This window comes from Osmerus eperlanus, chromosome 24 (genome assembly GCF_963692335.1).
Source record: "Osmerus eperlanus chromosome 24, fOsmEpe2.1, whole genome shotgun sequence".
NCBI lineage: Eukaryota > Metazoa > Chordata > Actinopteri > Osmeriformes > Osmeridae > Osmerus > Osmerus eperlanus.
This window is the reverse complement of record NC_085041.1, coordinates 1100606-1124889: the sequence shown is the minus strand read 5'-3', so window position 1 is coordinate 1124889 and position 24284 is coordinate 1100606. Positions and strand designations below refer to the sequence as shown.

General features: G+C 50.3%; 3 protein-coding genes across 5 annotated transcripts; 2 read left to right on the top strand and 1 right to left on the bottom strand.

Annotated features, from left to right (window-relative positions):
• The first annotated feature begins 2099 nt into the window (after positions 1-2099).
• Positions 2100-11542, top strand: cers4a (ceramide synthase 4a). 2 transcript variants are annotated; one of them, XM_062450887.1, is made up of 11 exons: positions 2100-2239; positions 3641-3814; positions 4734-4851; positions 5839-5957; positions 6259-6316; positions 6740-6790; positions 6948-7040; positions 7650-7721; positions 8831-8937; positions 9273-9429; positions 9786-11542. In XM_062450887.1, exons 1-11 carry the CDS (start codon positions 2232-2234, stop codon positions 9978-9980), a joined length of 1152 nt encoding a protein of 383 aa, XP_062306871.1. In that variant the 5' UTR covers positions 2100-2231; the 3' UTR covers positions 9981-11542. The 2 variants fall into 2 exon arrangements, with proteins under 2 accessions (XP_062306871.1, XP_062306870.1); XM_062450886.1 differs by having other exon boundaries at positions 2101-2239; positions 7650-7778.
• LOC134011299 (kelch-like protein 24) lies at positions 11353-13908 on the bottom strand. Its single transcript, XM_062450877.1, has 3 exons — positions 12803-13908; positions 12254-12665; positions 11353-12046 (listed from the first exon to the last, which is right to left on the bottom strand). Exons 1-3 carry the CDS (start codon positions 13764-13766, stop codon positions 11743-11745), a joined length of 1680 nt encoding a protein of 559 aa, XP_062306861.1. The 5' UTR covers positions 13767-13908; the 3' UTR covers positions 11353-11742.
• Positions 13537-24200, top strand: tmprss9 (transmembrane serine protease 9). Of its 2 annotated transcripts, XM_062450866.1 has the most exons (17): positions 13537-13733; positions 16188-16235; positions 16865-17054; positions 17576-17703; positions 17866-17933; positions 18116-18291; positions 18673-18714; positions 18823-18936; positions 19120-19285; positions 19466-19740; positions 20047-20189; positions 20314-20584; positions 20762-20875; positions 21053-21221; positions 21479-21744; positions 22664-22800; positions 23686-24200. In XM_062450866.1, exons 3-17 carry the CDS (start codon positions 16931-16933, stop codon positions 23845-23847), a joined length of 2355 nt encoding a protein of 784 aa, XP_062306850.1. In that variant the 5' UTR covers positions 13537-13733; positions 16188-16235; positions 16865-16930; the 3' UTR covers positions 23848-24200. The 2 variants fall into 2 exon arrangements, with proteins under 2 accessions (XP_062306850.1, XP_062306849.1); XM_062450865.1 differs by lacking the exon at positions 13537-13733 and having other exon boundaries at positions 16093-16235; positions 16835-17054.
• The last annotated feature ends 84 nt before the right edge of the window (positions 24201-24284 follow it).

Genomic DNA, 24284 nt, shown 5'->3' with positions numbered 1-24284 from the left:
CAGGCTGGGTCTCTAGCCTCTTCAGGTGATGTTATCACACACGCACACACATATATGTACCGACAACAACCTACGCCATCGCGGAGCTAGCTTCTTGGTGTATGTGGTTAAAGTGGTTTTTATAGAGGTGGCCAGTGGTCGGCTGAGGACACTAGCGACAAACGCTAGTTTGAGGTTAAAAGGCATGCGTGATGGAACCCTGTCGGTTGGGTTAGGGTTAGAGTGCTAGAAACACAAGCTCTGTGCGTGTGTGTTTGTGTGTGTGGTTGGTCTGCAGTGTTAGAAGACGTCCTTATCTATGTGCCCTTTCTGTACTCTTTAAGCTGCAGAGAAATGTCCCCATCCACTCTCTCCTGTCGTCAGGGACAGAGTGAGGGTGTCCCCATCCACTCTCTCCTGTCGTCAGGGACAGAGTGAGGGGTAGGAACCACGACATGGTTAAATAGAGCTCAATTTTATAATCTATCTCTGCCGAGGTTGACGGGGAAACGAGACTGATTTGATCTCTTAATGGAATTCCCCTATAGAGACTCTTCCCGGTACAGAAACCGGGCCTACAGGTGGCAGTGTATCCTACCTTACAAAGTTAAATCAAACTGTATGATATATATTATAATTATAATATTAAATTGAGCTATTTTTCACATTTTTATTATCTTTCATTTAAGTAAGCTATATTTTGTTGTTAATTAATATGATGTGTTTACGAAACCATCTAGTTAAGCCTATGGTAGGCTACTCAATGGAATCTAATCTAGGCCTACTGTTAGCTTATCGCTACCTAAAGGAACGTGACCAAGTTTGTTTTGAACACAACACGGTGTTACCTTTGATAGGGGCTGGATAATTTAGACCACCTGCTAACACCAACATCTGACCTCTAATTTAACCACCAGATGTGTTTTGTGGTTTAACTGTTGGCCGTCTCTTTATGGAGAAATGTTTCGCGGTTTTAAGTCCTTTATGGACGGAGCTGATGCGGAGTTGTGTTGATTTGAACTGAACTTTAATCATCTGTGCGTTTACAAATGTACTTCCACATCGTTGAACAAAAAATAGCAGACAACACTGATGTGGCGTCTTTAAACACAACGTGGTCCACGTTAGTGTAACGGTGTGAAAACCGTAAAACTCACTCCTCAGGTATATAATAGGCCACCCGCGTAATTGAAGCGCTAGCTTTTCTTTGGCGTAGTTGGTAGTGGTCGCGCTTGGCAAGTCAGAGGTCGAGCGTTCGTATCCCGCGAGTGTAGAACGACAGGCTTACCTTGTTGTGACGGAGCGTGGCTACGTCTGTTACATGCCCGTCTCATTAATCCATTCCAGTGAAATCACCCAATTGGATTTCAGAAACAGTAATGGGAATTTTTATCAGTTACAGTTATCATTATTAACTGTAACCGCAAGCTCCATCACACCTTTCCACAACACCAGGTTTATCCTCTATTACATCCAATTGGTATTTAATGAGGACGGCTGATACAGCCGCTCCCCTGCCGCCGGAGTTCTCATGGATAGGACTGTTATTGTGAAATCATCCGGATGATTTTATCCCGTCATAAACTTGCACAACTATGGGGCAAGTTTGGGCCAAGGACAGACCAGAAACTTAACCGTGCTTTCCCATGCCCTGAACAATTAGGCTACTTGGCATATTTCAAAGTTTGTAATAACAGGCTATTCATGTTTTAAGTGGAATTTTTTGCATGCATTTTCTCATCGGAGCTTCCTTATTGATCCCTTTCTGTGACACCAGACCAATCACGTTTTGTGATTTCAGTCACATAACATCCATGCTAAACCTAGAGTCAAAGTTCTGTGGACTAGACATTGTCATAGCAGGGAAGAAAACGCTCTGGAGTTTAGGTGTCCCACATTACCCAATGTCCCAGATTACCAGAATTCACCCTACGTGGACAAGTCGCTGTAAACACTTAATACAGTAGCGAATTGAAGACTCCAGTTCAATTATGCTATATAGCCTGCATAACATAACATACCATTATTTGGCGTGTCATGTGTAGATAAAACGTGGCGTTATCGAATCATCTGGTCTCCAAGGACAGCCGGTCAATAAAAGGTGCATTTCTGTGATTAATGTACGTTAGCAGAGACGCACGAAGGGTGTTATTGAGAGGGGCAAATCCCGCCTACCGAGAGAAGCAGGTTGCGTCAAAAGGCTCCCCCTCTACAGTTTAACTCCGCCGTACTACCCATCCCATCACACCAGCATGGACAGGTAATAACAGTGATGTTATTGTTTTATCGACGCGTTTGGAGTTACCTTAATAGATTACTCCTTTGCTTTCAACGTCATGTTACTCATTTCGGAGGCTGTCGTTACTCGGGGTGGTCAATTTTCGATCGAATATCGGCGGTCTTCAAGAAAGAGATATTCTGAACATTCTGGGAGCTTTATGGCGATGGGATAATGAGTGGTTTCAAATCTTCCGCTTCAGTATGTGGTCAATCTGCCGTGAACGGCTCGTTGTTTGTTCGCTTGTTTACAGAAATGCTGACTTGGGGCTTGCTCTGCACCTTGTTGTGCTATGTAAACCCGTTGCTTCAGGGGGGTGTTTTGGTCTGTACCGAATGATGCGCAGTGGTTCGGTAGCAGTCCGACTGCTCGGTGATAGTCGTTACGCTCGAGCTGTAAACGAAATATTCCGAAAACGGATGTAAACACAGGAGAAAAAACGTGATAGCCTATAGAACAAAACACAGTGTGCTAGGTGGGAGTGTTAGTGTGAGGTGGAGGGCCCGGGGGGGTGGGGATGGGGGTGGTGGGGCGTCATTCTGAGTTTCATTAACTATCCACAACAAAAACGGTCAGACCGAGATACTTCAATATAACTCGATATGAAGTGAAACAACTTTAACGTGTGTTTTGTCATTAAAACCACTGTGAGAAGCGAACTGTGTGTCCGTCGTTAGCTTGTCATATTTAATCTGGAGGGGCACAGCCCCTCTTATATAATATTAATCACACCATCAATGTTTAAGGAGCTAGGAGTCCTAGCTTTGGAGTCCACCTCACACTTTCCCTCACTCCTCTCTCCTCCTCTTCCCCTCTTTGACTCTCAACACTGTCCTCTCCTCTCCCTGTCTCGCCTCTCTCCTCCCTGTCTCTCCTCCCTGTCTCTCCTCCATGTCTCTCCTCTCTGTCTCTCCTCTCTGTCTCTCCTCCCCCTGTCTCCCCTCTCCTCTCCTCTCCTCTCGGTCTCTCCTCTCCTCCCCCTGTCTCCCCTCTCCTCTCCTCCCCCTGTCTCCCCTCTCCTCTCCTCCCCCTGTCTCCCCTCTCCTCTCCTCCCCCTGTCTCCCCTCTCCTCTCCTCCCCCTGTCTCCCCTCTCCTCTCCTCCCCCTGTCTCCCCTCTCCTCTCCTCCCCCTGTCTCCCCTCTCCTCTCCTCCCCCTGTCTCCCCTCTCCTCTCCTCCCCCTGTCTCCCCTCTCCTCTCCTCCCCCTGTCTCCCCTCTCCTCTCCTCCCCCTGTCTCCCCTCTCCTCTCCTCCCCCTGTCTCCCCTCTCCTCTCCTCCCCCTGTCTCCCCTCTCCTCTCCTCCCCCTGTCTCCCCTCTCCTCTCCTCCCCCTGTCTCCCCTCTCCTCTCCTCCCTGTCCCTCCCCTCTCACCCCCCCCCCCAGGATGGAGGTGGTTCTGGACCAGTGGTTGTGGCCTCAGCAGTACTGGCTTCCTCCTGGTATCTCCTGGAGGGACATGGAGGTGGAGGGGGGCGGCCGCCAGCCCAGGCCCAGGGACCTGCTGTACACCCTGCCCCTGGCCCTGGCCTTCATCGTCCTGCGCCACGCCTTCGACAGGTGAGCTCAGAGGACCAGGCTGGTACAGAGATCCAGGAATGGAGGGGAAGAACAGAGTGATGCCTGTGTGTGTTTATCTAAACAAAATTCCCTAAAAACACAGTCAGCTCACTGCTTCTCTGTTTTTGTGGATTTTGAGCTGTATGGATGTCTGGTATTACCCAGACTGGCTGACTGACTAACTGATTGGCTGGCTGACTTATTGACTGGCTGAGGGGCTGGCTGACTGAGGGCTGACTGGTTGTGGTTACTGTGCCACTGTCAGGGGACTGAGAACCTGCTAACACAGGCAATATGTGTGTGTGTGTGGGAGGTGTGTGTGTTTGCTATTGTGTGTGAGTGACTTTGCTGTGTGTTTTGTGGGTGTGAACACAGTATGTCTATATGTGTGTGTGTGAGTATCTGTGTTTTGTATGCGTAGCTGCTGTGTGTGTGTGTCATTGCCCTGGATCACATCCCCAAGCGGATGCAGAGGTGATTGGGGATAGAGGCGGGGCTTAAGGAGGCGGGGCTTAAGGAGACGGGGCTTAAGGAGGCGGGGCTTAAGGAGGCGGGGCTTAAGGAGGTGGGGCTTAAGGAGGCGGGGCTTAAGGAGGGCAGCAATGTGAACAGGAGGTTGTAATTCAGTGTGAGGAGTTGGACAGGTAGATAAAACAGGTAGATAGGAAGGTCATATTCTGAATGCTTTCCTTTATCAGGTTGTTTTGAGCCATGGCTTTGATGACACACTCAGCTGTGTGTGAGTAGCAGCTATATCCTGTGTCTGTGTAATCAGAGAGCAGAATGACTCTGTGATAATCATTGGTGACCTCTTCCTCCATTCCTTCTATCCCCTCTCCTCCCTCCTCTCCTCCTCTCCTCCCCCCCTCCTCTCCTCTCCTCCCCCCCTCCCCCCCGCCTCCTCTCCTCCCCCTTCCAGGGTGATAGCTATGCCCCTGAGCAGGCTGCTGGGTGTGAAGGATCGCGTGAGGCTTCGACCCCCCCTGGTCCCCAGACTCGAGGCCGTCTACCACCAGAACAAGCAGCTACCCCCCCAGGTCCGTAACTACCCCCCCCCCCCAGGTCCGTAACGAGGAGCATGACAGGAGAAGAGGAGAAGAGGTCAGACAAGAGACTGCTTTCTGCTTTCTGGCTTTTGTTTCCAGGTCTGTGGGTGTTTTCCTGGTTTACCAGAGTTCAGGGAGAGAGCGAGAGAGGATGCTTAGCTGTCGAAGGTGACACTGGCTCACATGAACTCTGACAGGAATAACAACAGATTTATGACTCACTGCTGTGGCTACCGTGGTTGTTGATTAGCCAGGTCTTTCTCCTGTCATTATTCAGAGCTGCTTCCCTTTCCATACCTGTAGACAGGTAGGTAGGTAGGTAGGTAGAGACAGACGGGTGCAGACAGACAGGTACAGACATTCAGACAGACAGGTACAGACAGACAGGTACAGACAGACAGGTGGAGACAGATAGGTAGAGACAGACAGCCATGTGCAGACAGACAGGTGCAGTAAGTGATAAGACCTGGCTGTGCTGTGCTGGTGTTGATCAGGTGAGCGTGTGTGAACCTGCAGGCTCCTGGGTACTCAGCTCCCTCCTGAGAAGCCCTATGGAAATGTAAACATGTCCGCCACACCCACCTCTGCTCTCCACCACCGGGAAACCAGCCCCAGACACCAGAGTTACATGTGGGTGTGTGTCAGGTGTGTGTGTGTGGTGTTCTGTAGGCGTGTGTGTGTGATCTGTCACTGGCTGATTTGCAAACCTCATTTCCATGCCAGGTTCCGGAACCCTCTGACCATCCCCAGTCACTTATCACAGTGTGTGGTGTGTGTTGATATGTGTGTGTGTGGTGTGTGTTGATATGTGTGTGTGTGTGGTGTGTGTTGATATGTGTGTGTGTGGTGTGTGTTGATATGTGTGTGTGTGGTGTGTGTTGATATGTGTGTGTGTGGTGTGTGTTGATATGTGTGTGTGTGGTGTGTGTTGACGTGTGTGTGTGGTGTGTGTTGACATGTGTGTGTGTGTGTGTGCAGGAGGAGATGCAGGTCTTGGGGAAGCAGAGTGGTCTGTCCCAGAGGCAGCTGGAGACCTGGTTCAGACGTCGACGCGGGCAGGATCGACCCAGCAGCACCAGGAAGTTCTGCGAAGCTTCGTGAGTTTCCCCCTGTCCTCCAACAAGCAACACTACAAAAACTAGCACACAACACTGGAATCTCCTTTAAGGCTTTTCACAAACCATAACTCAACACAGAATGTGTGTGATAACTATATTCATGTTTCGAGTGCTAAAACATCTCTGTGTTATTGGTATTAAAACAACGTTGACACGACCCAGTGTTGTGGAGTGTGTTCTCGAGGAGGTTTGACTCAGTTGTGTGTGTCTGTGTGTCTCTGTGTGTGTCTGTGTGTCTCTGTGTGTGTTTGTGTGTCTCTGTGTGTGTGTGTTTGGGCAGGTGGAGGTTTGCATTCTACCTGACTGCGTTCGGGGCAGGTCTAGTCTCCCTGGTCCAGGTGAGTGTGGTCCTGTAGGATCTTGGGAAACTCCTGGTCTCGTTTCGTTTCAGTAACTGTTCTATAGACCCAGTTAGACCCTCTATAGACCTGATAACTGTGTTCTATAGACCCAGTTAGACCCTCTATAGACCTGATAACTGTGTTCTATAGACCCAGTTAGACCCTCTATAGACCTGATAACTGTGTTCTATAGACCCAGTTAGACCCTCTATAGACCTGATAACTGTGTTCTATAGACCCAGTTAGACCCTCTATAGACCTGATAACTGTGTTCTAAAGACCCAGTTAGACCCTCTATAGACCTGATAACTGTGTTCTATAGACCCAGTTAGACCCTCTATAGACCTGATAACTGTGTTCTATAGACCCTGTATCTGTTTATCTGTGTAACTGAGTAACAGTGTTTTCTCTCCCTGATAGACCCCCTGGTTCTGGGACCATCGTCAGTGCTGGCAGGACTACCCCAAACAGGTGAGCAGCCCTCCCTCCCTCCACACCATGACCACACCCTGACCACACCCTGACCACACCCTGACCACACCCTGACCACACACATCCATCTCTCCCCCCTCACGCTGTAAGACCCTGAGGTGTTTTGCTGTAACAGGGTTGTGGTTGTTGTGTACAGCCTGTGTCCGAGGCCCATTACTGGTATTACATCATGGAGCTGGGATTCTATTGGTCGTTGCTGCTGTGTGTCTCCGTGGATGTGAAAAGGAAGGTGAGGGTCACACACACACACACACACACACACACACCCATACACACACTATGTGTCTCACTTTAGAAAGTTGGATAGTCACAGTGATCTTTAATGCTGTTTTTGGTTGGACAAACTTTTTCCTTCAAATATTTCCTGCTTTAAAATTCTTTAAAATATCCTGAAACCTGACCTGTTGTAACAGATCTCTTCCTGGTGCTAAAACAAACAGCCAATCTGTGTACAGTGTCAAATCTCACTGATCTGCAGGTGGTACAGGACACACATCCTTCATTCAAGTTGTACAGATACTCTCGTTTGAAAAGACTCTGGTAAAAGTTGAAGTACTGACTACACTTTTTCACTCAAGTAAAGAAGTGTGGGCTCTGACATATACTTAAGTAAAAAGTAGGCATTACTACTACCTGTTGGGCCTCACATCATATAAATACATTCATACAAAATAGCGAAAGTAAAAAAATGTATTGCGAAGTACCATATTGATACCAGAAAAATCTACCTAAGCACAGTAACAAAGTATTGTTGCTTCCCATCTCTGCTGATCTGCCCCACAGGAACAGGAAGTAGCTCCCAGCACTTCCTGCTAACCTGTGTGTTGTGTGTGTCCAGGACTTTAAGGAGCAGATCATCCATCATGTGGCGACCATCTTCCTCATCAGCTTCTCTTACTGCGCCAACTATGTACGTGTGGGCACACTGGTGATGCTGGTGCATGACTCCTCCGACTTCCTGTTAGAGGTACGACACACCTGGCCCTACTTCCTGTTAGAGGTACGACACACCTGGCCCTACTTCCTGTTAGAGGTACGACACACCTAGCCCTACTTCCTTTTAGAGGTACACACACCTAGCCCTACTTCGGGGAAGAGTTAACACAGAGGCCTGGAATTGAATCCAACTGAGGCCATTTCCTGCATGTCTTCCCCGCTCTCTCTCTCCCTCTCCCTACTTTCCTGTCATCCTCCAACTGTCCTTTTAACGATTAACGAAGAAAGTCCAGATAAAGGCCCCAAGGCCTGTGAACTGTATCTGAATACGAACATCATCAACTTCCATCCAGCCATCACAAACCTCGGGGAACTCAAAATAGTCACAATGAAACCAACACATTCAGCTGTAAATAGCTAGGGTACAGTATAAGTATAATAAGGCTGAAACATACTAATCTTCCTGTGGTGTAAATAGTCACCCTCCAGAGACAGGAAAGCTCATTGTCCTACTTTTCACCATGTTTAGTAAAAAATGGCGCCACAGTTTGCTGGTCCCGTCTCCCAGGAGTGGTTCCGTCATGTGAAGGTGGTGATTTCTGTGTGAGCTGTTCTACACAGCCTGGCTGTTTTATAACCTTAGACTGCTGTATCCACAGAGGAAAACACAGACTCTCTTCACCATAGACGCATAGCAGAGTGGGTTTATACAGAACCATTGTGAATCACAATATTTAGTAATGTCGCTTTGGATGAAAGTGCTAAATGAACACAATATTTATTATTCCTATTTTACAACTTTATTTAATAGTTGAAACATATATCACATCCTCATAATCCCCCTCGTAAGTTTAAAACAGCGAGACAGCAGAGGTCTAGGTGGTTGCAGGATGATATATCCATCAAGACTGTCCCTTCAGACAAACAACTCAGCTGGAGATGACCCTTAACTTGTACACCCCCTACTCTGTATGAACCCTGACACACACGCACACACACACACACACACACACACACACACACACACACACACACACACAGACACGCAGGTAGTGTTCTAATGGAGACTGCTCTCTTCCACAGTCTGCCAAGATGTTCAACTATGCGGGCTGGAGGAAGACATGTGACGTGCTGTTCGTGGTGTTCGCTCTGGTGTTCCTGGTCACCCGGCTGCTGGTGTTTCCTGCCAGGTAGGGAGAGACGAGGTCTGGGTCTGTTTCAGGACACTTGTGTTGTTCATGTCCTGGTCGAGGACACTGAATAGCCGCCATATGCCGTGTATCGGTTTATTAGTAATTGCTTTGTACCTCGTTGTTATGATCAGTGACCTATGCACTTTGTAAAGCTCTCTCTTGGAAGTCGCTTTGGATAAAAGCGTCTGCTAAATGAATAAATGTAAATGTATCTTTTTCTCACTCCCTTTCTCTCTTTGCCTCCTTCTCTTTCCTCCTCCCTCTCTCCCCCCCTCTCACTCCACCTCCTCCCCCTCCTCCCCCTCCTCCTCCCCCCTTTCTCTCCCCATCAGGATCGTCCACACCACCCTGGTGGTGTCTCTGGAGTTCTTTCAGCCCTTCTTCGGGTACTACTTCTTCAACGCTCTGCTCTTAGTGCTGCAGGGTCTGCATCTGTTCTGGGCCGCGCTCATCCTGCGCATGGTCCACAAGTTCCTCTTCCTGGGCAAGGTAGGACACACCCCCCCACCCCCAGATACAAGCTACCAAGCTCAGACCGTTCCTGGACTCTGGCTGCTGAAACTCTGTTAGAGTCACGCACTTCTGATCCTCGATCTACCGCTGTAGTTTGGAGATTTGCCATTTCCACATGGATTTACATTTACATTTATTCATTTAGCAGACGCTTTTATCCAAAGCGACTTCCAAGAGAGAGTTTTACAAAAGTGCATAGGTCAATGATCATAAACAACGAGATAGCCCCAGAGATTTGGGTGAAAGTGTCAGCTGAGTGGACGAGATGTGAAATGTAATGTACGTTCAGAAGGTGGAGAGGATTTCGACTGAATACCGGTCTTGTTCTGTAGGTGGAGAAAGATGAACGCAGCGACGAGGAGAGCGAGGCTGAGGAGGAGGAAGAGGAGGAGGAGGAGGAAGAGGAGAACTGGGAGCAGAAGAAGGGAACCCTTAATTCCAAGCTGGTTTCGCTGGCTAACAACTGCGTGTTGAACAACCTGACCAACCAGAGGAACATAAACAGCAGACTGCCCAAAGCCAGATAGTACCCTCTCTCTACGTGTCTCTCCCCTCCCTCTCCCTCCATATATATGTATATGGAAATATATGATTCCTGAGCATGGATCATAGATCTAGTAAATGGTCTATTATAGGATTTCACAACCCTTCACTTGCTATGGAAATACGGTGGTCTGGTATATTGAATTTTCTTTATTTTTACTTTTAGATCAAATACTAAGTTTTCTTTTCTTTTCAATGTGTGACGAAGAAGCTGATTGAATTGTGTGTAAACTATAAGCAAGGACATACTTTGCGCAAACATTTTTCACCCTTATGGAAAATAGGAAGAGTTGACTGCAGATGTATAGAAGCTTAGTTATGTGACAGATGTTAGGAATTCCACAAGATACTAACAGAGATTTACACCAAATCACCAGAATGGATGATTTTTAGGAATGGGTTTGGCGCCCCCTAGTGGAGACATAGAGAACATCATCTGCATGTTACAGTGAGTGTAGTTCACCTGTTCCCCCTTTCACTGTATGAAGACATGGGATGGCAAGGCCATGGCATCACAAAATAAACAAATAAATAATGAAAAACATAGCGAGAATATCCCGGTGACGAGAGAGAGGGGCTTGTTCTCCACAGGGGGTTTCAACTCAAGCTGACTGATTTTGCTTTGTGCCTTGCCTGCTATTTTTACACGTTCCCGCCCCTCTCACCCCCCAGCTCTCCCTGTAGCTGGCTAGATAGCTGCTAGGTAGAGCTGGGTAGTGCTAGATAGCTGCTAGGTAGAGCTGGGTAGTGCTAGATAGCTGCTAGGTAGAGCTGGGTAGTGCTAGATAGCTGCTAGGTAGAGCTGGGTAGTGCTAGATAGCTGCTAGGTAGAACTGGGTAGTGCTAGATAGCTGCTAGGTAGAGCTGGGTAGCTTGTACGTAGAGCTTTCCACACACCTGTTCAGGTAGACAACAGACATCTGGGTCTGGGTCTGGAACAGCCACAACAGTGATTACTGACACCAACGACCAGCAAGAATGTTTAGGAGTCCACTGCCCAAATCTACACGTCAAATTAGACTTGGGATACGATTCTGTTGAGATAACTCACGAAAAAAAGTCATGTGCTTCGCAAGCGAAAATGTACTGTTACACGTTGTAAATTGACTGGAGTTTTAGAGAGCCGGAAACGTCGGTTTAAGGACCTGTGTTCCTCTTTACCCTATTTGTGGGGCAATCTAGAATAGAACCGTAACCCTATCCCATAATACAAAGATGTGAGACTGAATGACTATGTTGTTGCTAGGCTTCACTGGTGTGCTTTCCTAGTTTTGTCTTAGTTTGGAGACACAGTGTTGCACGGCGTCCCGATTCAAACGCACCCAAAGGGCTGATCCACTGAACAACTCACACAGATAGTTGTAATGGGATATTTGTTTTAATCGAATCAAATACATGATATCTAAACTGGAGACGCCATGGTTGTTGTGGCAGTAACATATGACTAGTCTTACATGCTTTGTTATGTTTTTGTTGAATCCACATTCCTATAGGTTTGTTCACTCGATGGTCAGTTAAACACTATCAATAAATTACTTTTATTGACCGACTGATCCATGCCTGTTTCATAGTCATTGCATATACACTTCCTGAACAAAAGCATTAAATAAAGATCTTTGACACTATAATACAGTGTGTAGAGGTCATGCAAACCCAGGAACACACAAGAGTTACACAACATGCCTGCATTCCTCACACAGGAAGTGTTGAGTGGAATCAGGAAGTGGAAAGGAGGTGTGTTTCCTGTCACGTGACCATGCGTACCGTGACAGCCCCGCGGACGGGTACAGGGCATGGCAGGGTGTCGTCTACCTGGACGCAGACGTCGATGTAAGGGTCCAAGAGCAGCATTTTGGGCAAGGCTGTGTTGATCCTGCGCTCCCCCAGCAGGTACACCTGCCCGCTCAGAGTGGCGCAGCCGCCAAAGAACTTCCTGTCCAGACACTCCTCCTCCAGCAGGGTCCACTCGTCCGTCTCCATGTCCAGACGCAGCGCCTGGCCTCCGAACAGGTAGAGGGCGCCGTTGAGCTCCGTTGCCAGAAGATCATACCTGGGTGAGGAGGAGAAATGAGAGTTAGCTTATAGCCTTCCAGTCACCTGATGAATCAGTCACTCAACGGGCAAACTAGGTTGTGTGGCTGATGTTTTTATTCTGATTCAATATTAAGAAACGTTCGTTTATGTAGCCATTGTAAAAAACCATGTCAGCATATCGTCACAACAGACGTCACAACTGTGACTCCTCCCCTCAGCCCACCTCGGGAAGGGACAGTAGGACAGCACATCCCATTGGTCCTCCGCCGGCCTATAGCGCTGCACTCCGCTGTACGCCTCCCCGTTCTCGTCCAATCCGCACGCCACGTAGACACATCCGCATAGCGCGGCGCAGCCGGCCCTCTCCACCGCCCGCACCATGGGGCTCCTCCCCTCCCAGGCCTCGGCCCCCAGCACCAGCCTCTCCACGTCTGCCACGGGGCCCTGGTCCATGCTGCCACCCAGGACGAACAGCTCCTGTCCCAGCCCCGCGGAGCAGTGCGAGTGCCTGGATCTGCCCAGGGATGGCCCGTCCTCCCACAGCTCGCTCCCAGTTCGGTACAGCCTCACCCAGTCCACACTGTACCACACCACCTCGTCACGGAAGTTCCCCCCCGTCACCACCACACTGTCCCCTGGGGGGACACATCAGGGACACTAAACACACTTGCATCAACATAAATACAACCGAAGAGTCCCTTACACCTGTGCTTTCCCCACACTGTACTCATACTGAGGGGTGAGTCTGCCAGTTCACCTCGGCTACATATACCTGCGGCGGCGACAGAATACTGGATGAGGTTCCTCCTCTGCAGAGGGGCGCAGCTCTGCCAGCGGCCGCTGCGAGGGTGGAAGCGGTAGAGGAGCTGGCGGTCCTGATCGTGAGGTCCTCCCAGGACGAAGAGGTTCTCCCGGGAGCGTGTCCGAGGCAGCGAGCGCCCGGCTGCCCAGCATGCTGGGAAATGCTCGTTCAGTTTACACAGGAGCTTGGCTCGGGGGTCCGACCCTTTGAGCCGGGTCAGCAGGTCCGTGAGGTAGGGCAGGGTCAAGCTCTCAGGCCGCACCAGCCCAACCAGGTCCAGGAAGTCGTCCTCCCGGCTGGGGTCGAACGTCGCCCAGCGCAGGATCACCTCCAGGGCCATGTCCTCCCGGGGGAGGTTGAGGTCGTCGCTGGCGAGGAGGTCGGCCACGCTGTCCTTGGACAGGAGGAGGAAGTCGTCGTCGTTGGCGAGGGCGGGCAGGTGGTTGAGGGCGACCTCCCGGGCTGCCCTGTACAGCTCCAGGCAGCACATCTGCCAGGCAAAGCCCATCATGCCCAGGCAGTTGCTGAGGTGCAGCTCTCTCTCCAGGAACTTGCAGCAGAGCAGCCTGGCTCGCTCCAGCTGCAGGAAGTCTGCAGTCTCCAGCAGCTTCAGGACGTTGTCTCGGGTCAGAGGGAGTCGGGACGTCTGCAAGTGCTCCATCAGAACCCGGAACTGGGTCACGCCCACGCCTTTGATCTCTACGTGACGCTTCCCGCTCTCCCTGCCGCCGCCGTAGAAGAGGGCCCGGAAGTACGGGCTGTGGCGGGCCAGCCGCTCGCGGTTCACGAAGAATGACTCCGCCTCCACCTGCAGAACTGCGTCTGGAACTGCATCTTCCTCCGGCTCCTCTTCCGACGACGAGTCGTCCTCCTGCTTCAGTGGGGATTCCGGTAAACAACCGTAAGCTCCCGGCACTGTGCTCCTACAGGCCATGTAACCATAACACACACCGCGCACAACTCCCCTCACGTCTTTTCTGCTTTCAGTCGGAGGTATTAATAGTTACCTCAATCCAGCCTGGCAGTTGGCGACCGCAAACATTAAAAGGAGGTCAGTTTGGAAAGCAGCTAAATATAGCTGATCAGTTATATTTAGCTGCTTTCCAAACTGAGCTCGAGGCGCTCTCGAGACAGGCGGAAAAATAGGGAATAGCCTAGGGCCCTAGGCTACACACAATTAGGCTGCGATCAGTATCGGCCTAACAGTCATTCACCTTTTTACAATTGGGAATTTGAAAGAAATGTCGGCATTCATATTTTCAGATTAAAGTTGCCTTTAAATTTATGAAATTATAGTGTGGATCCATGTCAATTTGATTGAACGACCAGAACAGGTGGACATTGAACCTCCGGTAATGTTCAATAGGTAGCCCAATGGCGGTGATTCGTAGGCCCTATCTGGCGTCCGCATAACAACATTAAAATAGCATATTAATTAACAAAAAATGCTCACGGTTTTTATATTGTATTCAATATAAGGCAAGGTAATAGCGAGAAACAGATGAATCAGTTGAAAAAAAAAACGGTTACAATGAAGCTGTAGCTAAACTAGCTCATTGTCCCATATCGAATTCTAGATCACTAAATAGTAAACATATTTTATCTGTCAAAGTTGGCTACATCGACAAACCATTCCGTCCGTTTGAAGATTCAGCGAGGACGAAAGGTAAACACAGGCATAGAAAACACAAGCCAATTGATGCAGTTAACCATTTGCAATTAGCTGCTAATGATATGTTTGCTTAATGGCTAGGTAGTCATCTTATGATGGATTACCGTAAAACCATGTCAGGTTAGACAGCTTAGGGGTATTCATTACCCCTGTTTCTGTTGAGCTTGTTTTGAAGACAAAGACTCTTAGTAGCTCTTGTTTTTTGTTTGTGTCTGAAGTATATAGGCCCAGTCCCTATTTTGTTTTTATCTGAAAGTTTTAATTGTATTTTGTTTTGGAAAATAAAGTGGAAAAAAGTGAATGGATCTTTCTGTATTTGTTTTCTTCTGTTGTGCTGTCTTACAAGAGGCTAACACTGTATTTGTTTTACAAGATGTTTACAGGATGTCCTGTAAGACATCAAGGAAGTGCTATAGTCTTACAACAGATCTACACAAGTGTTAGACAGTCAGTCCTTCAGCCCTGGGACTGAAAATACTTCAAATTCTGTCCGCTTATATTTGAATTCTACTACTTGAAAACAGAGGCTTCAAAAGCTCTTTTCATCCTGGTAAAGAAGCCAGTTGATAGCGATCACTGTAGTCAGCTACTCTAAATCTGCAAGCTCAGTGTGTCTGCGAGAATCTGAGGGCCCAGCCAGGCATGTCTACAGCCTCACAAAGAGACACTTGTGACTCAAACTGTGTCTGCCTGAAGATGGGATAATACCAACTCATTTACCTTTGTTACTAGTCTTGCAGCATCACACCACACTGGGAAACTGATGAACAGATAAGTAGGTTGGGGTTTTCCATTAATAATGTGGATGGAATGATTTTGATTGATGATTGTAGGCCTAATTTTAAGGTTTATATAAGTATCTTACCAGTTCAAGTAATGTCCTCAATGAGACAGATTAGTTTATGTGTGTGATTATATTTGTCATCATTAAACAGTGTATCCTGTGCTGTGGGTGGTAACATTTAGGTGTTGCTCTGCTAATACGTTGAGCCTTGAGTACCTGAGTGGATGATCCCATACTCCCAGCCAGGGTGGGACACCAGCACTGCTTCCACAGCCCAGAAACTAGATCAGAGAGGCTGGAGACAGACTATAATCCTTGTAACAGAACCCAGAAATCTGCCAAGAGTAGTGTGTTCAAGGCACCGGGCCAGCAGTTAAGAGAATTCCAGGACTCCCCCCTCAACCCCCCCCCCCCACCCCCTTACCCTCCCCTGGCTCCCCAAAGTGTTTTACTGTGTCAATGGAGCATGTACAACCTAAAGGTTGCAAGCAAGGGAGCTGTGTTGAAGTCTCCATCCGAACATACTGCATAACCTTCCTGCTTTTCAGTGCTGTGGTTCAATACATGGAGGGGTTTTGTTTACTATTTGCTAAACAAACTTTTCTTGTGATCTTTCTGAGGGAGTGGCAGTTTTGTTTTTACATAGCTATTTCTTGAGATTAATACATTACAGTTGAACACAATTTTTAAGTCCAGTTTAATACTTTGTACACCTGGGTGTGGGCGGTAAGTTTTTAGATTGTTCCGCTGGATCAGTGCGTGTGGGAGGAGGGTTAGAGAAGAGTATTTGGGAGGCCGGAGCGTCTGCTGAACTTGTGTGTACGCCCATTGGCAGGTGGAACAAATAGTGCACCTCTTGTTGCAGTAAAACGCTCCATGTATCTCTATTCTGTCTGCAGTCATCTGCTGAAAAAGATACCGCCAGCATTGGACGAGACCACATTCCGGTAAGTAACAACTTTTACCGTGTTTTGGGAGAGTTTAGTCGATTGTAGCCTGCGAAGTGTAGCAAATGTGTTAATTACAATCTTCCCGCATGCGTCGAAACGCGCGACCATAACCGTGCGTAAAGCGGTTGCCAGAACTTAAATTTAACAATATCTCAACGGGTGACTTTATAACGGTTCGTTATCAGATGAGACCGGTTAACAAACGTCTTTTGATTTTCAGCTTAAGTAGGCCTTGTCTAAGACAAAGAACACAATCCGTAGTGTCTGGAAATGTCAAGCTCCCTTTATGGATCAGTGCCTGGGATATTGAGTTTGTTTCCATGGTTCGACGGTGTCCTTTTAAGGATTAACACTTACCTTTTGTTATGAGAAAGGCCGCACCCATTATTGTTAAACGTCATTATGGTTTAAATGATACCCAGTCGTGGTATTAAATGTAGCCCTGCAGGCGAAACGACCTTTACCGAAAGATGATTCACACCATGTAGCCTATACCCAAATGTATTGTCAGGATTATGATTTATGTCTGTAAAAGATAACTAGGTCATGGATTTACCAAATGTCTTTGTTCTTTCCAACCTCCCAACCCTTCTAAGACAACCGACTTAGTTTCCGTCTCTTCTCAGATGAAGAAGGCCGCTATGTTTGGGACAGTGGGATGAGTAACCTGAGGCGGCTGCTGTGAATCCAGAATGGAGAAGAAGGCGGGAAACCAGTCTTCCTCAGGGCAGACCAGCTCAGCCTGCTTCAAGGTTATTGTGGTGGCCTTCATCCTCGTTTTCCTCATCATCGGAGTCATTGTTGGCGTCTTGGCTTGTGAGTCTGTCGGCCGTATTACCAAGACGTGGCTTAGTTTATGTTGCAAGTGTCCTATGACTTTCACTTACTTCCGTACTAGTAAGATAAAGGCAGATAATAACGCTATGTCCACACTTGTCTGGTTACAGTAGTTAAGCTTTATCTAGCCCTTAAAAAAAACAGATTCGATCAAAATACTTAATTCCCGAAGGGAAAGTAATGCAGGAAGGTGTAATTCAGGAAGGTGTAATTCTAGTTAGTTAATTAAGTTAGGAAGGTAGGCAGTCCAGTCATATAAAATGCATAACTATGACAAACAAGCCATTCCATTTGCTTAAAATGTGTCTTCGACCCAAACGATTATGTGATGTAAAAATGCAAAACCTGTTGTATTCCTTGTTGACGGGAGGATGTTGTTGACTGACTGCATGTGATTGGAGGATGTTGTTGACTGACGGCGTGTGATTGGAGGATGTTGTTGACTGACGGCGTGTGATTGGAGGATGTTGTTGACTGACGGCTTGTGATTGGTCCATCAGCGTACCTGGTTCAGGAGGAGCATTACTTCATGGAGACGGTCCAGCTGAAGGGGCTGAACTATACCTCAGACCTCCAGGATGACTCCTCCGCCTTCTCCCTCGTCCTCTCCGCCATCATCAAGTCCAAGGTGGGACGCCCTGACCCCAGGGACAGGGGAGGGTGCAGCTAAGTGGTTAGAGCATCCGACTTCAGATCAAGAGGACGCACTTTCAAATCCCCCCTGTGTGTCCCTCTAGTTAAAAGTGTCTGAATGAAATGTAAACGTGTAAATGGTACCTTGTTCTTCCAGATGAGGGAGGTGTTTGTTGTCTCATTGATAACACATCACTATGAAGAATGCAATATCATTGCCTATGGGTGAGTTCAAATTCCCACTGTTACACTAAAATCACTTTGTGTTTTTGAGCACATCGTCGAAACATTGTGGGTGTGGGGTTTAGAACCCTCCCTCAGTCATGAGCGAAAGAGTCACGCAAGTCAAGTAAGTCCATTTTGACACCGAGACTCAACCTCACTCTCTGACCTCCTGTCCCCCCCAGGAACATCAACGAGGAGGTGATGGTGACCTTCAGGCTGGTGTTCAGGATGTCCAAGATGCAGCTGTACTCCGACACTGACCTCCAGGACGTTCTGAGGACTGGGCTGAGTGCCATGCTCCAGGGGGAAGCTGTGGTGGTGCCAGGCTTTGGGGAGATCAAGGCCATCACCCTGCTGGGTACTGGAGCCTCCCTCCCTGCTTGTTCTGTTCCTCCAGGATCTGGGCTGTACAGTCGGTGGCGATTAGTAAAAACAGGCGTTATTTTTCACAAGGTTGGAGACGATCATGAAGGAATATTCGTGTAAAAAAAAAAAAAAAAAGCTGTTTTATGCGATTTGTGTCAAAATTCCGAGGCGACATGAGAGTGCTGATTCAGAGCAGCTCTTCAGTACAAGCTGTCCTCATCCGCATCTTTACCCTCAAACTTTCAGATTCACTAGGTGTTCTGTTTAAAACCCCTGTTAAAGTGTGTTGATGTGTTGGAGCCCGGCTGCAGGTGCTGTGTGTGTGTGTGTGTGTGTGTGTGTGTGTGATCCTGTCTCCTGCCTCTGTCCCCAGGGGCCAACGGGAAGTCCTTCTACACCATCGGAGACGCCATGAGTGAGTGTGTGTTTGTCCTCAAACCCTGATGTTGTAAAGAGCTCCTGTATCAGGTTTATCAGCCTGTTGATCTGACGCCCCCGCCCCCCTCCCCGCCCCCCTCCCCAGCCAGGTGTCCTGGCAACACCTTCACCTGTGACAACGGGGAGTGTGTCACCAAGACCAACCCCGAGTGTGACTCGCTGCCTGACTGTACGGACGGCTCCGACGAGGCCCGCTGTGGTGAGTGACCCAGTCATACAACCCAGGGGTTAAAGGGTTAGCTCAGTGGAAGGGCAGTTTACTGCAGATCAAGAGGTTGAAGTATCACACCCCATATTTATTTGAAAAATGTGAATAAACTGCTGAATTAATACATTCCCCCCTCCCTTTGTATCTCTCTCCCCTCCTCCGCCCCTCCCCCAGAGTGTGGGACCCGCTCAGCCATGGGCACCAGGGTGGTGGGGGGGGAGGATGCCCGGGGGGGGGAGCTCCCCTGGCAGGTGAGCCTCAGGCTGAACGGACGACACAGCTGTGGAGCCTCCATCATCAGCAGCACCTGGCTTGTCAGCGCCGCCCACTGCTTCGAGAGGTGAGACCTGGACCCCCCTCTCCCCCTGCGACCCTCCCCTTGCCCCCTCTCCCCCTGCCACCCTCTCCAGCCCCCCTCCTTTCGTGTTTCTGTTTTATTTGCATCTGTTATTCACTTGGGTTATTTGTCTGGTTGTCTCTTCCTCTCACTCCCTCTCCCCCCCCCCCCCCCCCCCTCCAGAGACAATGACCCTAAACTCTGGACGGCGCTGGTGGGGTCCACCCTGGTATCGGGGGAGCAGGAGGAGGCCTCCACCATCAACATCAAGTCCCTGACAGTGGCTCCGCGCTACAACCCCATGACCACGGACTTCGACGTGACGGTCCTGGAGCTGGAGACTCCCGTCACCTTCAGCAGCCACGTCCAGCCCATCTGCCTCCCCGCCGCCTCGCACATCTTCGTGCCAGGGAAGAACTGCGTGGTGTCCGGCTGGGGGGCGCTCAACCAGTACACCAGTGAGAGCCTTCACACTCCATCCTCGATGGTTTGGTTTAGTGTGACAGGATTCACATTTAGTGTGACAGGATTCACATTTAGTGTGACAGGATTCACATTTAGTGTGACAGGATTCACATTTGTACATATGAACAAGCTAAGGTCCCTGGTTATGATACTAACTTTGTCTTGTATTCTATTAGCTGCCGCTTTGATTCAGAATAATGTACAGGGGGCGTGGGCAGGGGGTATTTGAACCTACTGATTTGCAGTCAAACCCTCTAACCACTGAGCTCTACCCATCGTCATGGTTCCCCGTGTTGCAGGCGACGTCCCCCCCACGCTGCAGAAGGCCGTGGTGAAGATCATCGACTCCAAGGTCTGCAACAAGACCAGTGTGTACCGAGGGGCCATCACACAGAATATGATGTGTGCAGGATTCCTGCAGGGCAAGGTGGACTCCTGCCAGGTGAGAGGAACAGGACACTGTGTGTGTGTTTACATGTATGTGTTTTTACGTGTGTGTGTGTGTGTTTACCTGTCTGTGTTTACGTGTGTGTTTGTTTACATGTGTATGTCCTCCCGTCCTCTAGGGGGACTCTGGGGGCCCTCTGGTGTGTGAGGAGGCTCCAGGGAGGTTCTTCCTGGCGGGGGTGGTGAGCTGGGGCGTGGGCTGTGCTCAGATCAACCGTCCCGGGGTCTACTCCAGGGTCACTCAGCTGAGGAACTGGATCCTGAGACAGACCTCCCCCGACCTGGCCCCGGCCCTGCCCCAGACTCCGCCCCCAGTCCCGCCCTCCGCCGTTACCAAGACAGCAGAGATACACCACGCTATGATGATGATGGCTGCCCCGCCCATACCTGGTACTCTGCCCCTCTACCCAAACCCTCTAAGAAAGATCAAAAGTTTTCCTGTAACCTGTCCTGTGTCCTACCACACATTGTAATTCACTGTTCGTCCGGGGGGGTGTGAAACTAGTTTTTTCTAAACTCTCTAAATGTACGCTGGTTGTCATGCCGACTGTTCTGTTGTCATGGCAGCGGTGAACTGCAGCGGGAACTTCCAGTGTGTGTCGGGGTTCTGCATCAGCAAGACCAACCCCGAGTGTGACGGAGACATCGACTGTCCGAACCAGGCTGACGAGAAAAACTGCGGTGAGATTCGCAACGTCACCAGCTCGTTTAGGAAACCTCCTTCTTATTGAAATGTGTTTTTATTCTAACGTACGACTGTAGCACTTACAGACAAACCCCCAAAAAACATTGATAGGCAACAGAGTTTAAAGATCAGGATCCGGGAAGGTAAGAGGTCACCAGCCCCTCTGTCCCCAGACTGTGGCGTGCGCCCGGCCGTGGGCTCCCAGAGGATTGTGGGAGGTGTGACGGCACGGCGGGGGGAGTGGCCTTGGATCGGCAGCCTGCAGCACCAGCGCCAGCATCGCTGTGGCGCCACGCTCGTCCACCACAAGTGGCTCCTGACGGCCGCACACTGCTTCAGAAGGTACCGTACACACACACTCACACACACACCCTACGTCTGACACACACACACCCTACACCTGACACACACACTAACACACACACACCATACGCCTGACACACACACTAACACACACACACTCTACGCCTGACATACACACAGCCCAAAACCAAGAAGGTGCACAGATGTGATGAAGAGAAATGCAGTGTGTGATTGTTCCAGGATTGTTTAATTTCATCCGATTTCCATCCCCTCCTATCCTGTCCCCCCCCCCCTAGTGACCCTGCTCCGACCGGCTGGGCGGTCAGCCTGGGCTCGGTGCTGCGTTCAGGCGTGGGGGCCCTGGTGATCCCCGTCCAGCGGGTCATCCTCCACCCTAGCTTCAACAGCTCCACCATGAACCACGACCTGGCCCTGCTGGAGCTGGCTGTCCCAGCGCCCCGCTCCTACACCATCCAGTCAGCCTGCCTGCCCTCGCCCGTACACAGGTTCCTCAAGACCGCAGACTGCTACATTGCTGGCTGGGGCTCCATGAGGGAGGGAGGTGAGCCGGGATACGCAGGGAGGAGGGGGCAGGGGGGGATACGCAGGGGAACAGGAGGGGGCAGGGGGGGGATACGCAGGGGAACAGGAGGGGGCAGGGGGGGATACGCAGGGGAACAGGAGGGGGCAGGGGGGGGATACGCAGGGGAACAGGAGGGGGCAGGGGGGGGATACGCAGGGGAACAGGAGGGGGCAGGGGGGGGATACGCAGGGGAACAGGAGGGGGCAGGGGGGGGATACGCAGGGGAACAGGAGGGGGCAGGGGGGGATACGCAGGGGAACAGGAGGGGGATACGCAGGGGAACAGGAGGGGGCAGGGGGGGATACGCAGGGGAACAGGAGGGGGATACGCAGGGGAACAGGAGGGGGCAGGGGGGGATACGCAGGGGAACAGGAGGGTGCAGGGGGGGATACGCAGGGGAACAGGAGGGGGATACGCAGGGGAACAGGAGGGGGCAGGGGGGGGATACGCAGGGGAACAGGAGGGGGCAGGGGGGGATACGCAGGGGAACAGGAGGGTGCAGGGGGGGATACGCAGGGGAACAGGAGGGGGATACGCAGGGGAACAGGAGGGGGCAGGGGGGGGATACGCAGGGGAACAGGAGGGGGCAGGGGGGGATACGCAGGGGAACAGGAGGGGGCAGGGGGGGATACGCAGGGGAACAGGAGGGGGATACGCAGGGGAACAGGAGGGGGCAGGGGGGGGATACGCAGGGGAACAGGAGGGGGCAGGGGGGGATACGCAGGGGAACAGGAGGGGGCAGGGGGGGATACGCAGGGGAACAGGACTTAGGCTGCAGGATCTTGAGAAGAACATTAATTACACCTGAGAGAGACTTACTATTATACATGCATCCCAGCTTGATTAAAGTGAGAGTTGAGCTGACCCCAGGTCTGTGTTGTGCTTGTCCTCCTCTCAGGCTCTCTGACCAACCTGCTGCAGAAAGCTCCGGTCAGTGTCATCGACCCGGCGGACTGCCAGCGTGCGTACGGCAGCGGACTGAGCCCCAGCATGATGTGTGCTGGGTACATGGAGGGAGGAAAGGACACGTGTCTGGTACGACACTGTCACACACACACACACACACTCTCACACACACACACACACACACACAGTCACACACACACTCTCACACACACACACAGTCACACACACACACACACAGTCACACACACACTCTCACACACACACACAGTCACACACACACACACAGTCACACAGGTTCACCCCCACCCTTGGAGACACAGGTTACACATTGTCTGAGATTATATTACCTTTCCACCAAACCTGCTCCTCCCCCTTCCTTCGCAACTCTCTCCCTCCCCTCTCTTTCCTCTTCCCCTCCCTAAGCTGCTTATGTAACCAAGTCAACCCAAAAGCATTCCTGTCTCAGGGTATCACCTAGGCCCACAAATGACATTCTCCTCTCTGGAGCTCTGCTGACTGTGCTCTCTCTCTCTCTTCCTATGTCTCCCTCACTCTTTATCTCCATCCCCCTCTTTGTGTCTCTCCATCTCTCTTTCTTTGTCTCCATTCACCCCTCCCTCTCTCTCCCCCCTCCCTCTCTCTCTCTTAGTCAAGGTAACCTGTTGGCTGTCCTCTCCAGTGTAGATGTGATAGTGTTGGGTTGTAACTGTACAAAGGAGAGTGGTGTACCTTCACCCAGCTTCCTGGAGGCCGCTGCCTTCACATCCACATCTAGGTCATCAGCCAGCATTCACATCTGACAAGCCCGACATCTTAGGAAGCAGTCTCTGGTGTAGGGGACCCAACACTATCAGATCTACACAGGACGAGACAGCCGACAAGTTTACCTTGACTAAGGGAGGGGGCAGAGAGAAGGGGGGGGGGGGGTGAGAGAGGCAGAGGGGGGAAAGACAGAGAGAGCGGATAAAGAGAGATGCGGGGGCGTTTGAAGGTATCCGTTTCTCCCGAACACAGGGCGATTCAGGAGGCCCTCTGACCTGTCGAGAGCTCTCCGGCCCCTGGTTTGTTGCCGGGGTGACGAGCTGGGGCCATGGCTGTGGGCGGAGCGGCTTCCCAGGAGTCTACACGCGTGTGACGGCCGCCAGGGAGTGGATCTCCTCCCACCTGCCTTTCTAACGACGCCCCGGACGGAGCAAACAGAGAGCCCTCCTCTCCTCCCCCACTCGCCTCCCTCCGGTGGCCTCCCAGGACAGCTGTGTGGCCGGGGGACCGTGGTGTCCTGTCTCCAGCCTCTCACACGGACCCAGAGACGGGCCTTACACTCTGGAGAAACACGACCATAGCAGAGGACGTGGTCCAGGACTGTCTCGCTGGAGTGACTTTCTGGACATTTCATTACGATCAGCATACTAGTGGGGAACCGTGTATTTATTTGACTGTATTTATTGTGGTGACTGACATGTAACTTACCAGAAGCAACTTTTTTTGTTTGATTTTGTGAGGGTTTAGAAATATATGCATTTAATTTACTGGTCTTTAAACTGCTCTTATTGTTTGTAGTTTTTCAATTATTTTACCGTTTTCTTCTACTGATAATGTCTGAAATAGATAAT

Bases quoted from the DNA above. Each gene is read 5' to 3' on its own strand.
- cers4a (XM_062450886.1), top strand. The intron at 6,791-6,947 runs GTGAGCAGCCCT...TGTTGTGTACAG, and splicing joins GGCAGGACTACCCCAAACAG to CCTGTGTCCGAGGCCCATTA. The intron at 7,779-8,830 runs GTACGACACACC...TCTCTTCCACAG, and splicing joins CCTCCGACTTCCTGTTAGAG to TCTGCCAAGATGTTCAACTA.
- LOC134011299 (XM_062450877.1), bottom strand. From the start codon at position 13,766: ATGGCCTGTAGGAGCACAGTGCCGGGAGCTTACGGTTGTTTACCGGAA. The intron at 12,666-12,802 runs GTATATGTAGCC...GTGTCCCCCCAG, and splicing joins GTATTCTGTCGCCGCCGCAG to GGGACAGTGTGGTGGTGACG. The intron at 12,047-12,253 runs GTGGGCTGAGGG...CTCCTCACCCAG, and splicing joins TCCTACTGTCCCTTCCCGAG to GTATGATCTTCTGGCAACGG.
- tmprss9 (XM_062450866.1), top strand. From the start codon at position 16,931: ATGGAGAAGAAGGCGGGAAACCAGTCTTCCTCAGGGCAGACCAGCTCA. The intron at 18,292-18,672 runs GTACTGGAGCCT...CTCTGTCCCCAG, and splicing joins CAAGGCCATCACCCTGCTGG to GGGCCAACGGGAAGTCCTTC. The intron at 18,937-19,119 runs GTGAGTGACCCA...CCCCTCCCCCAG, and splicing joins CTCCGACGAGGCCCGCTGTG to AGTGTGGGACCCGCTCAGCC.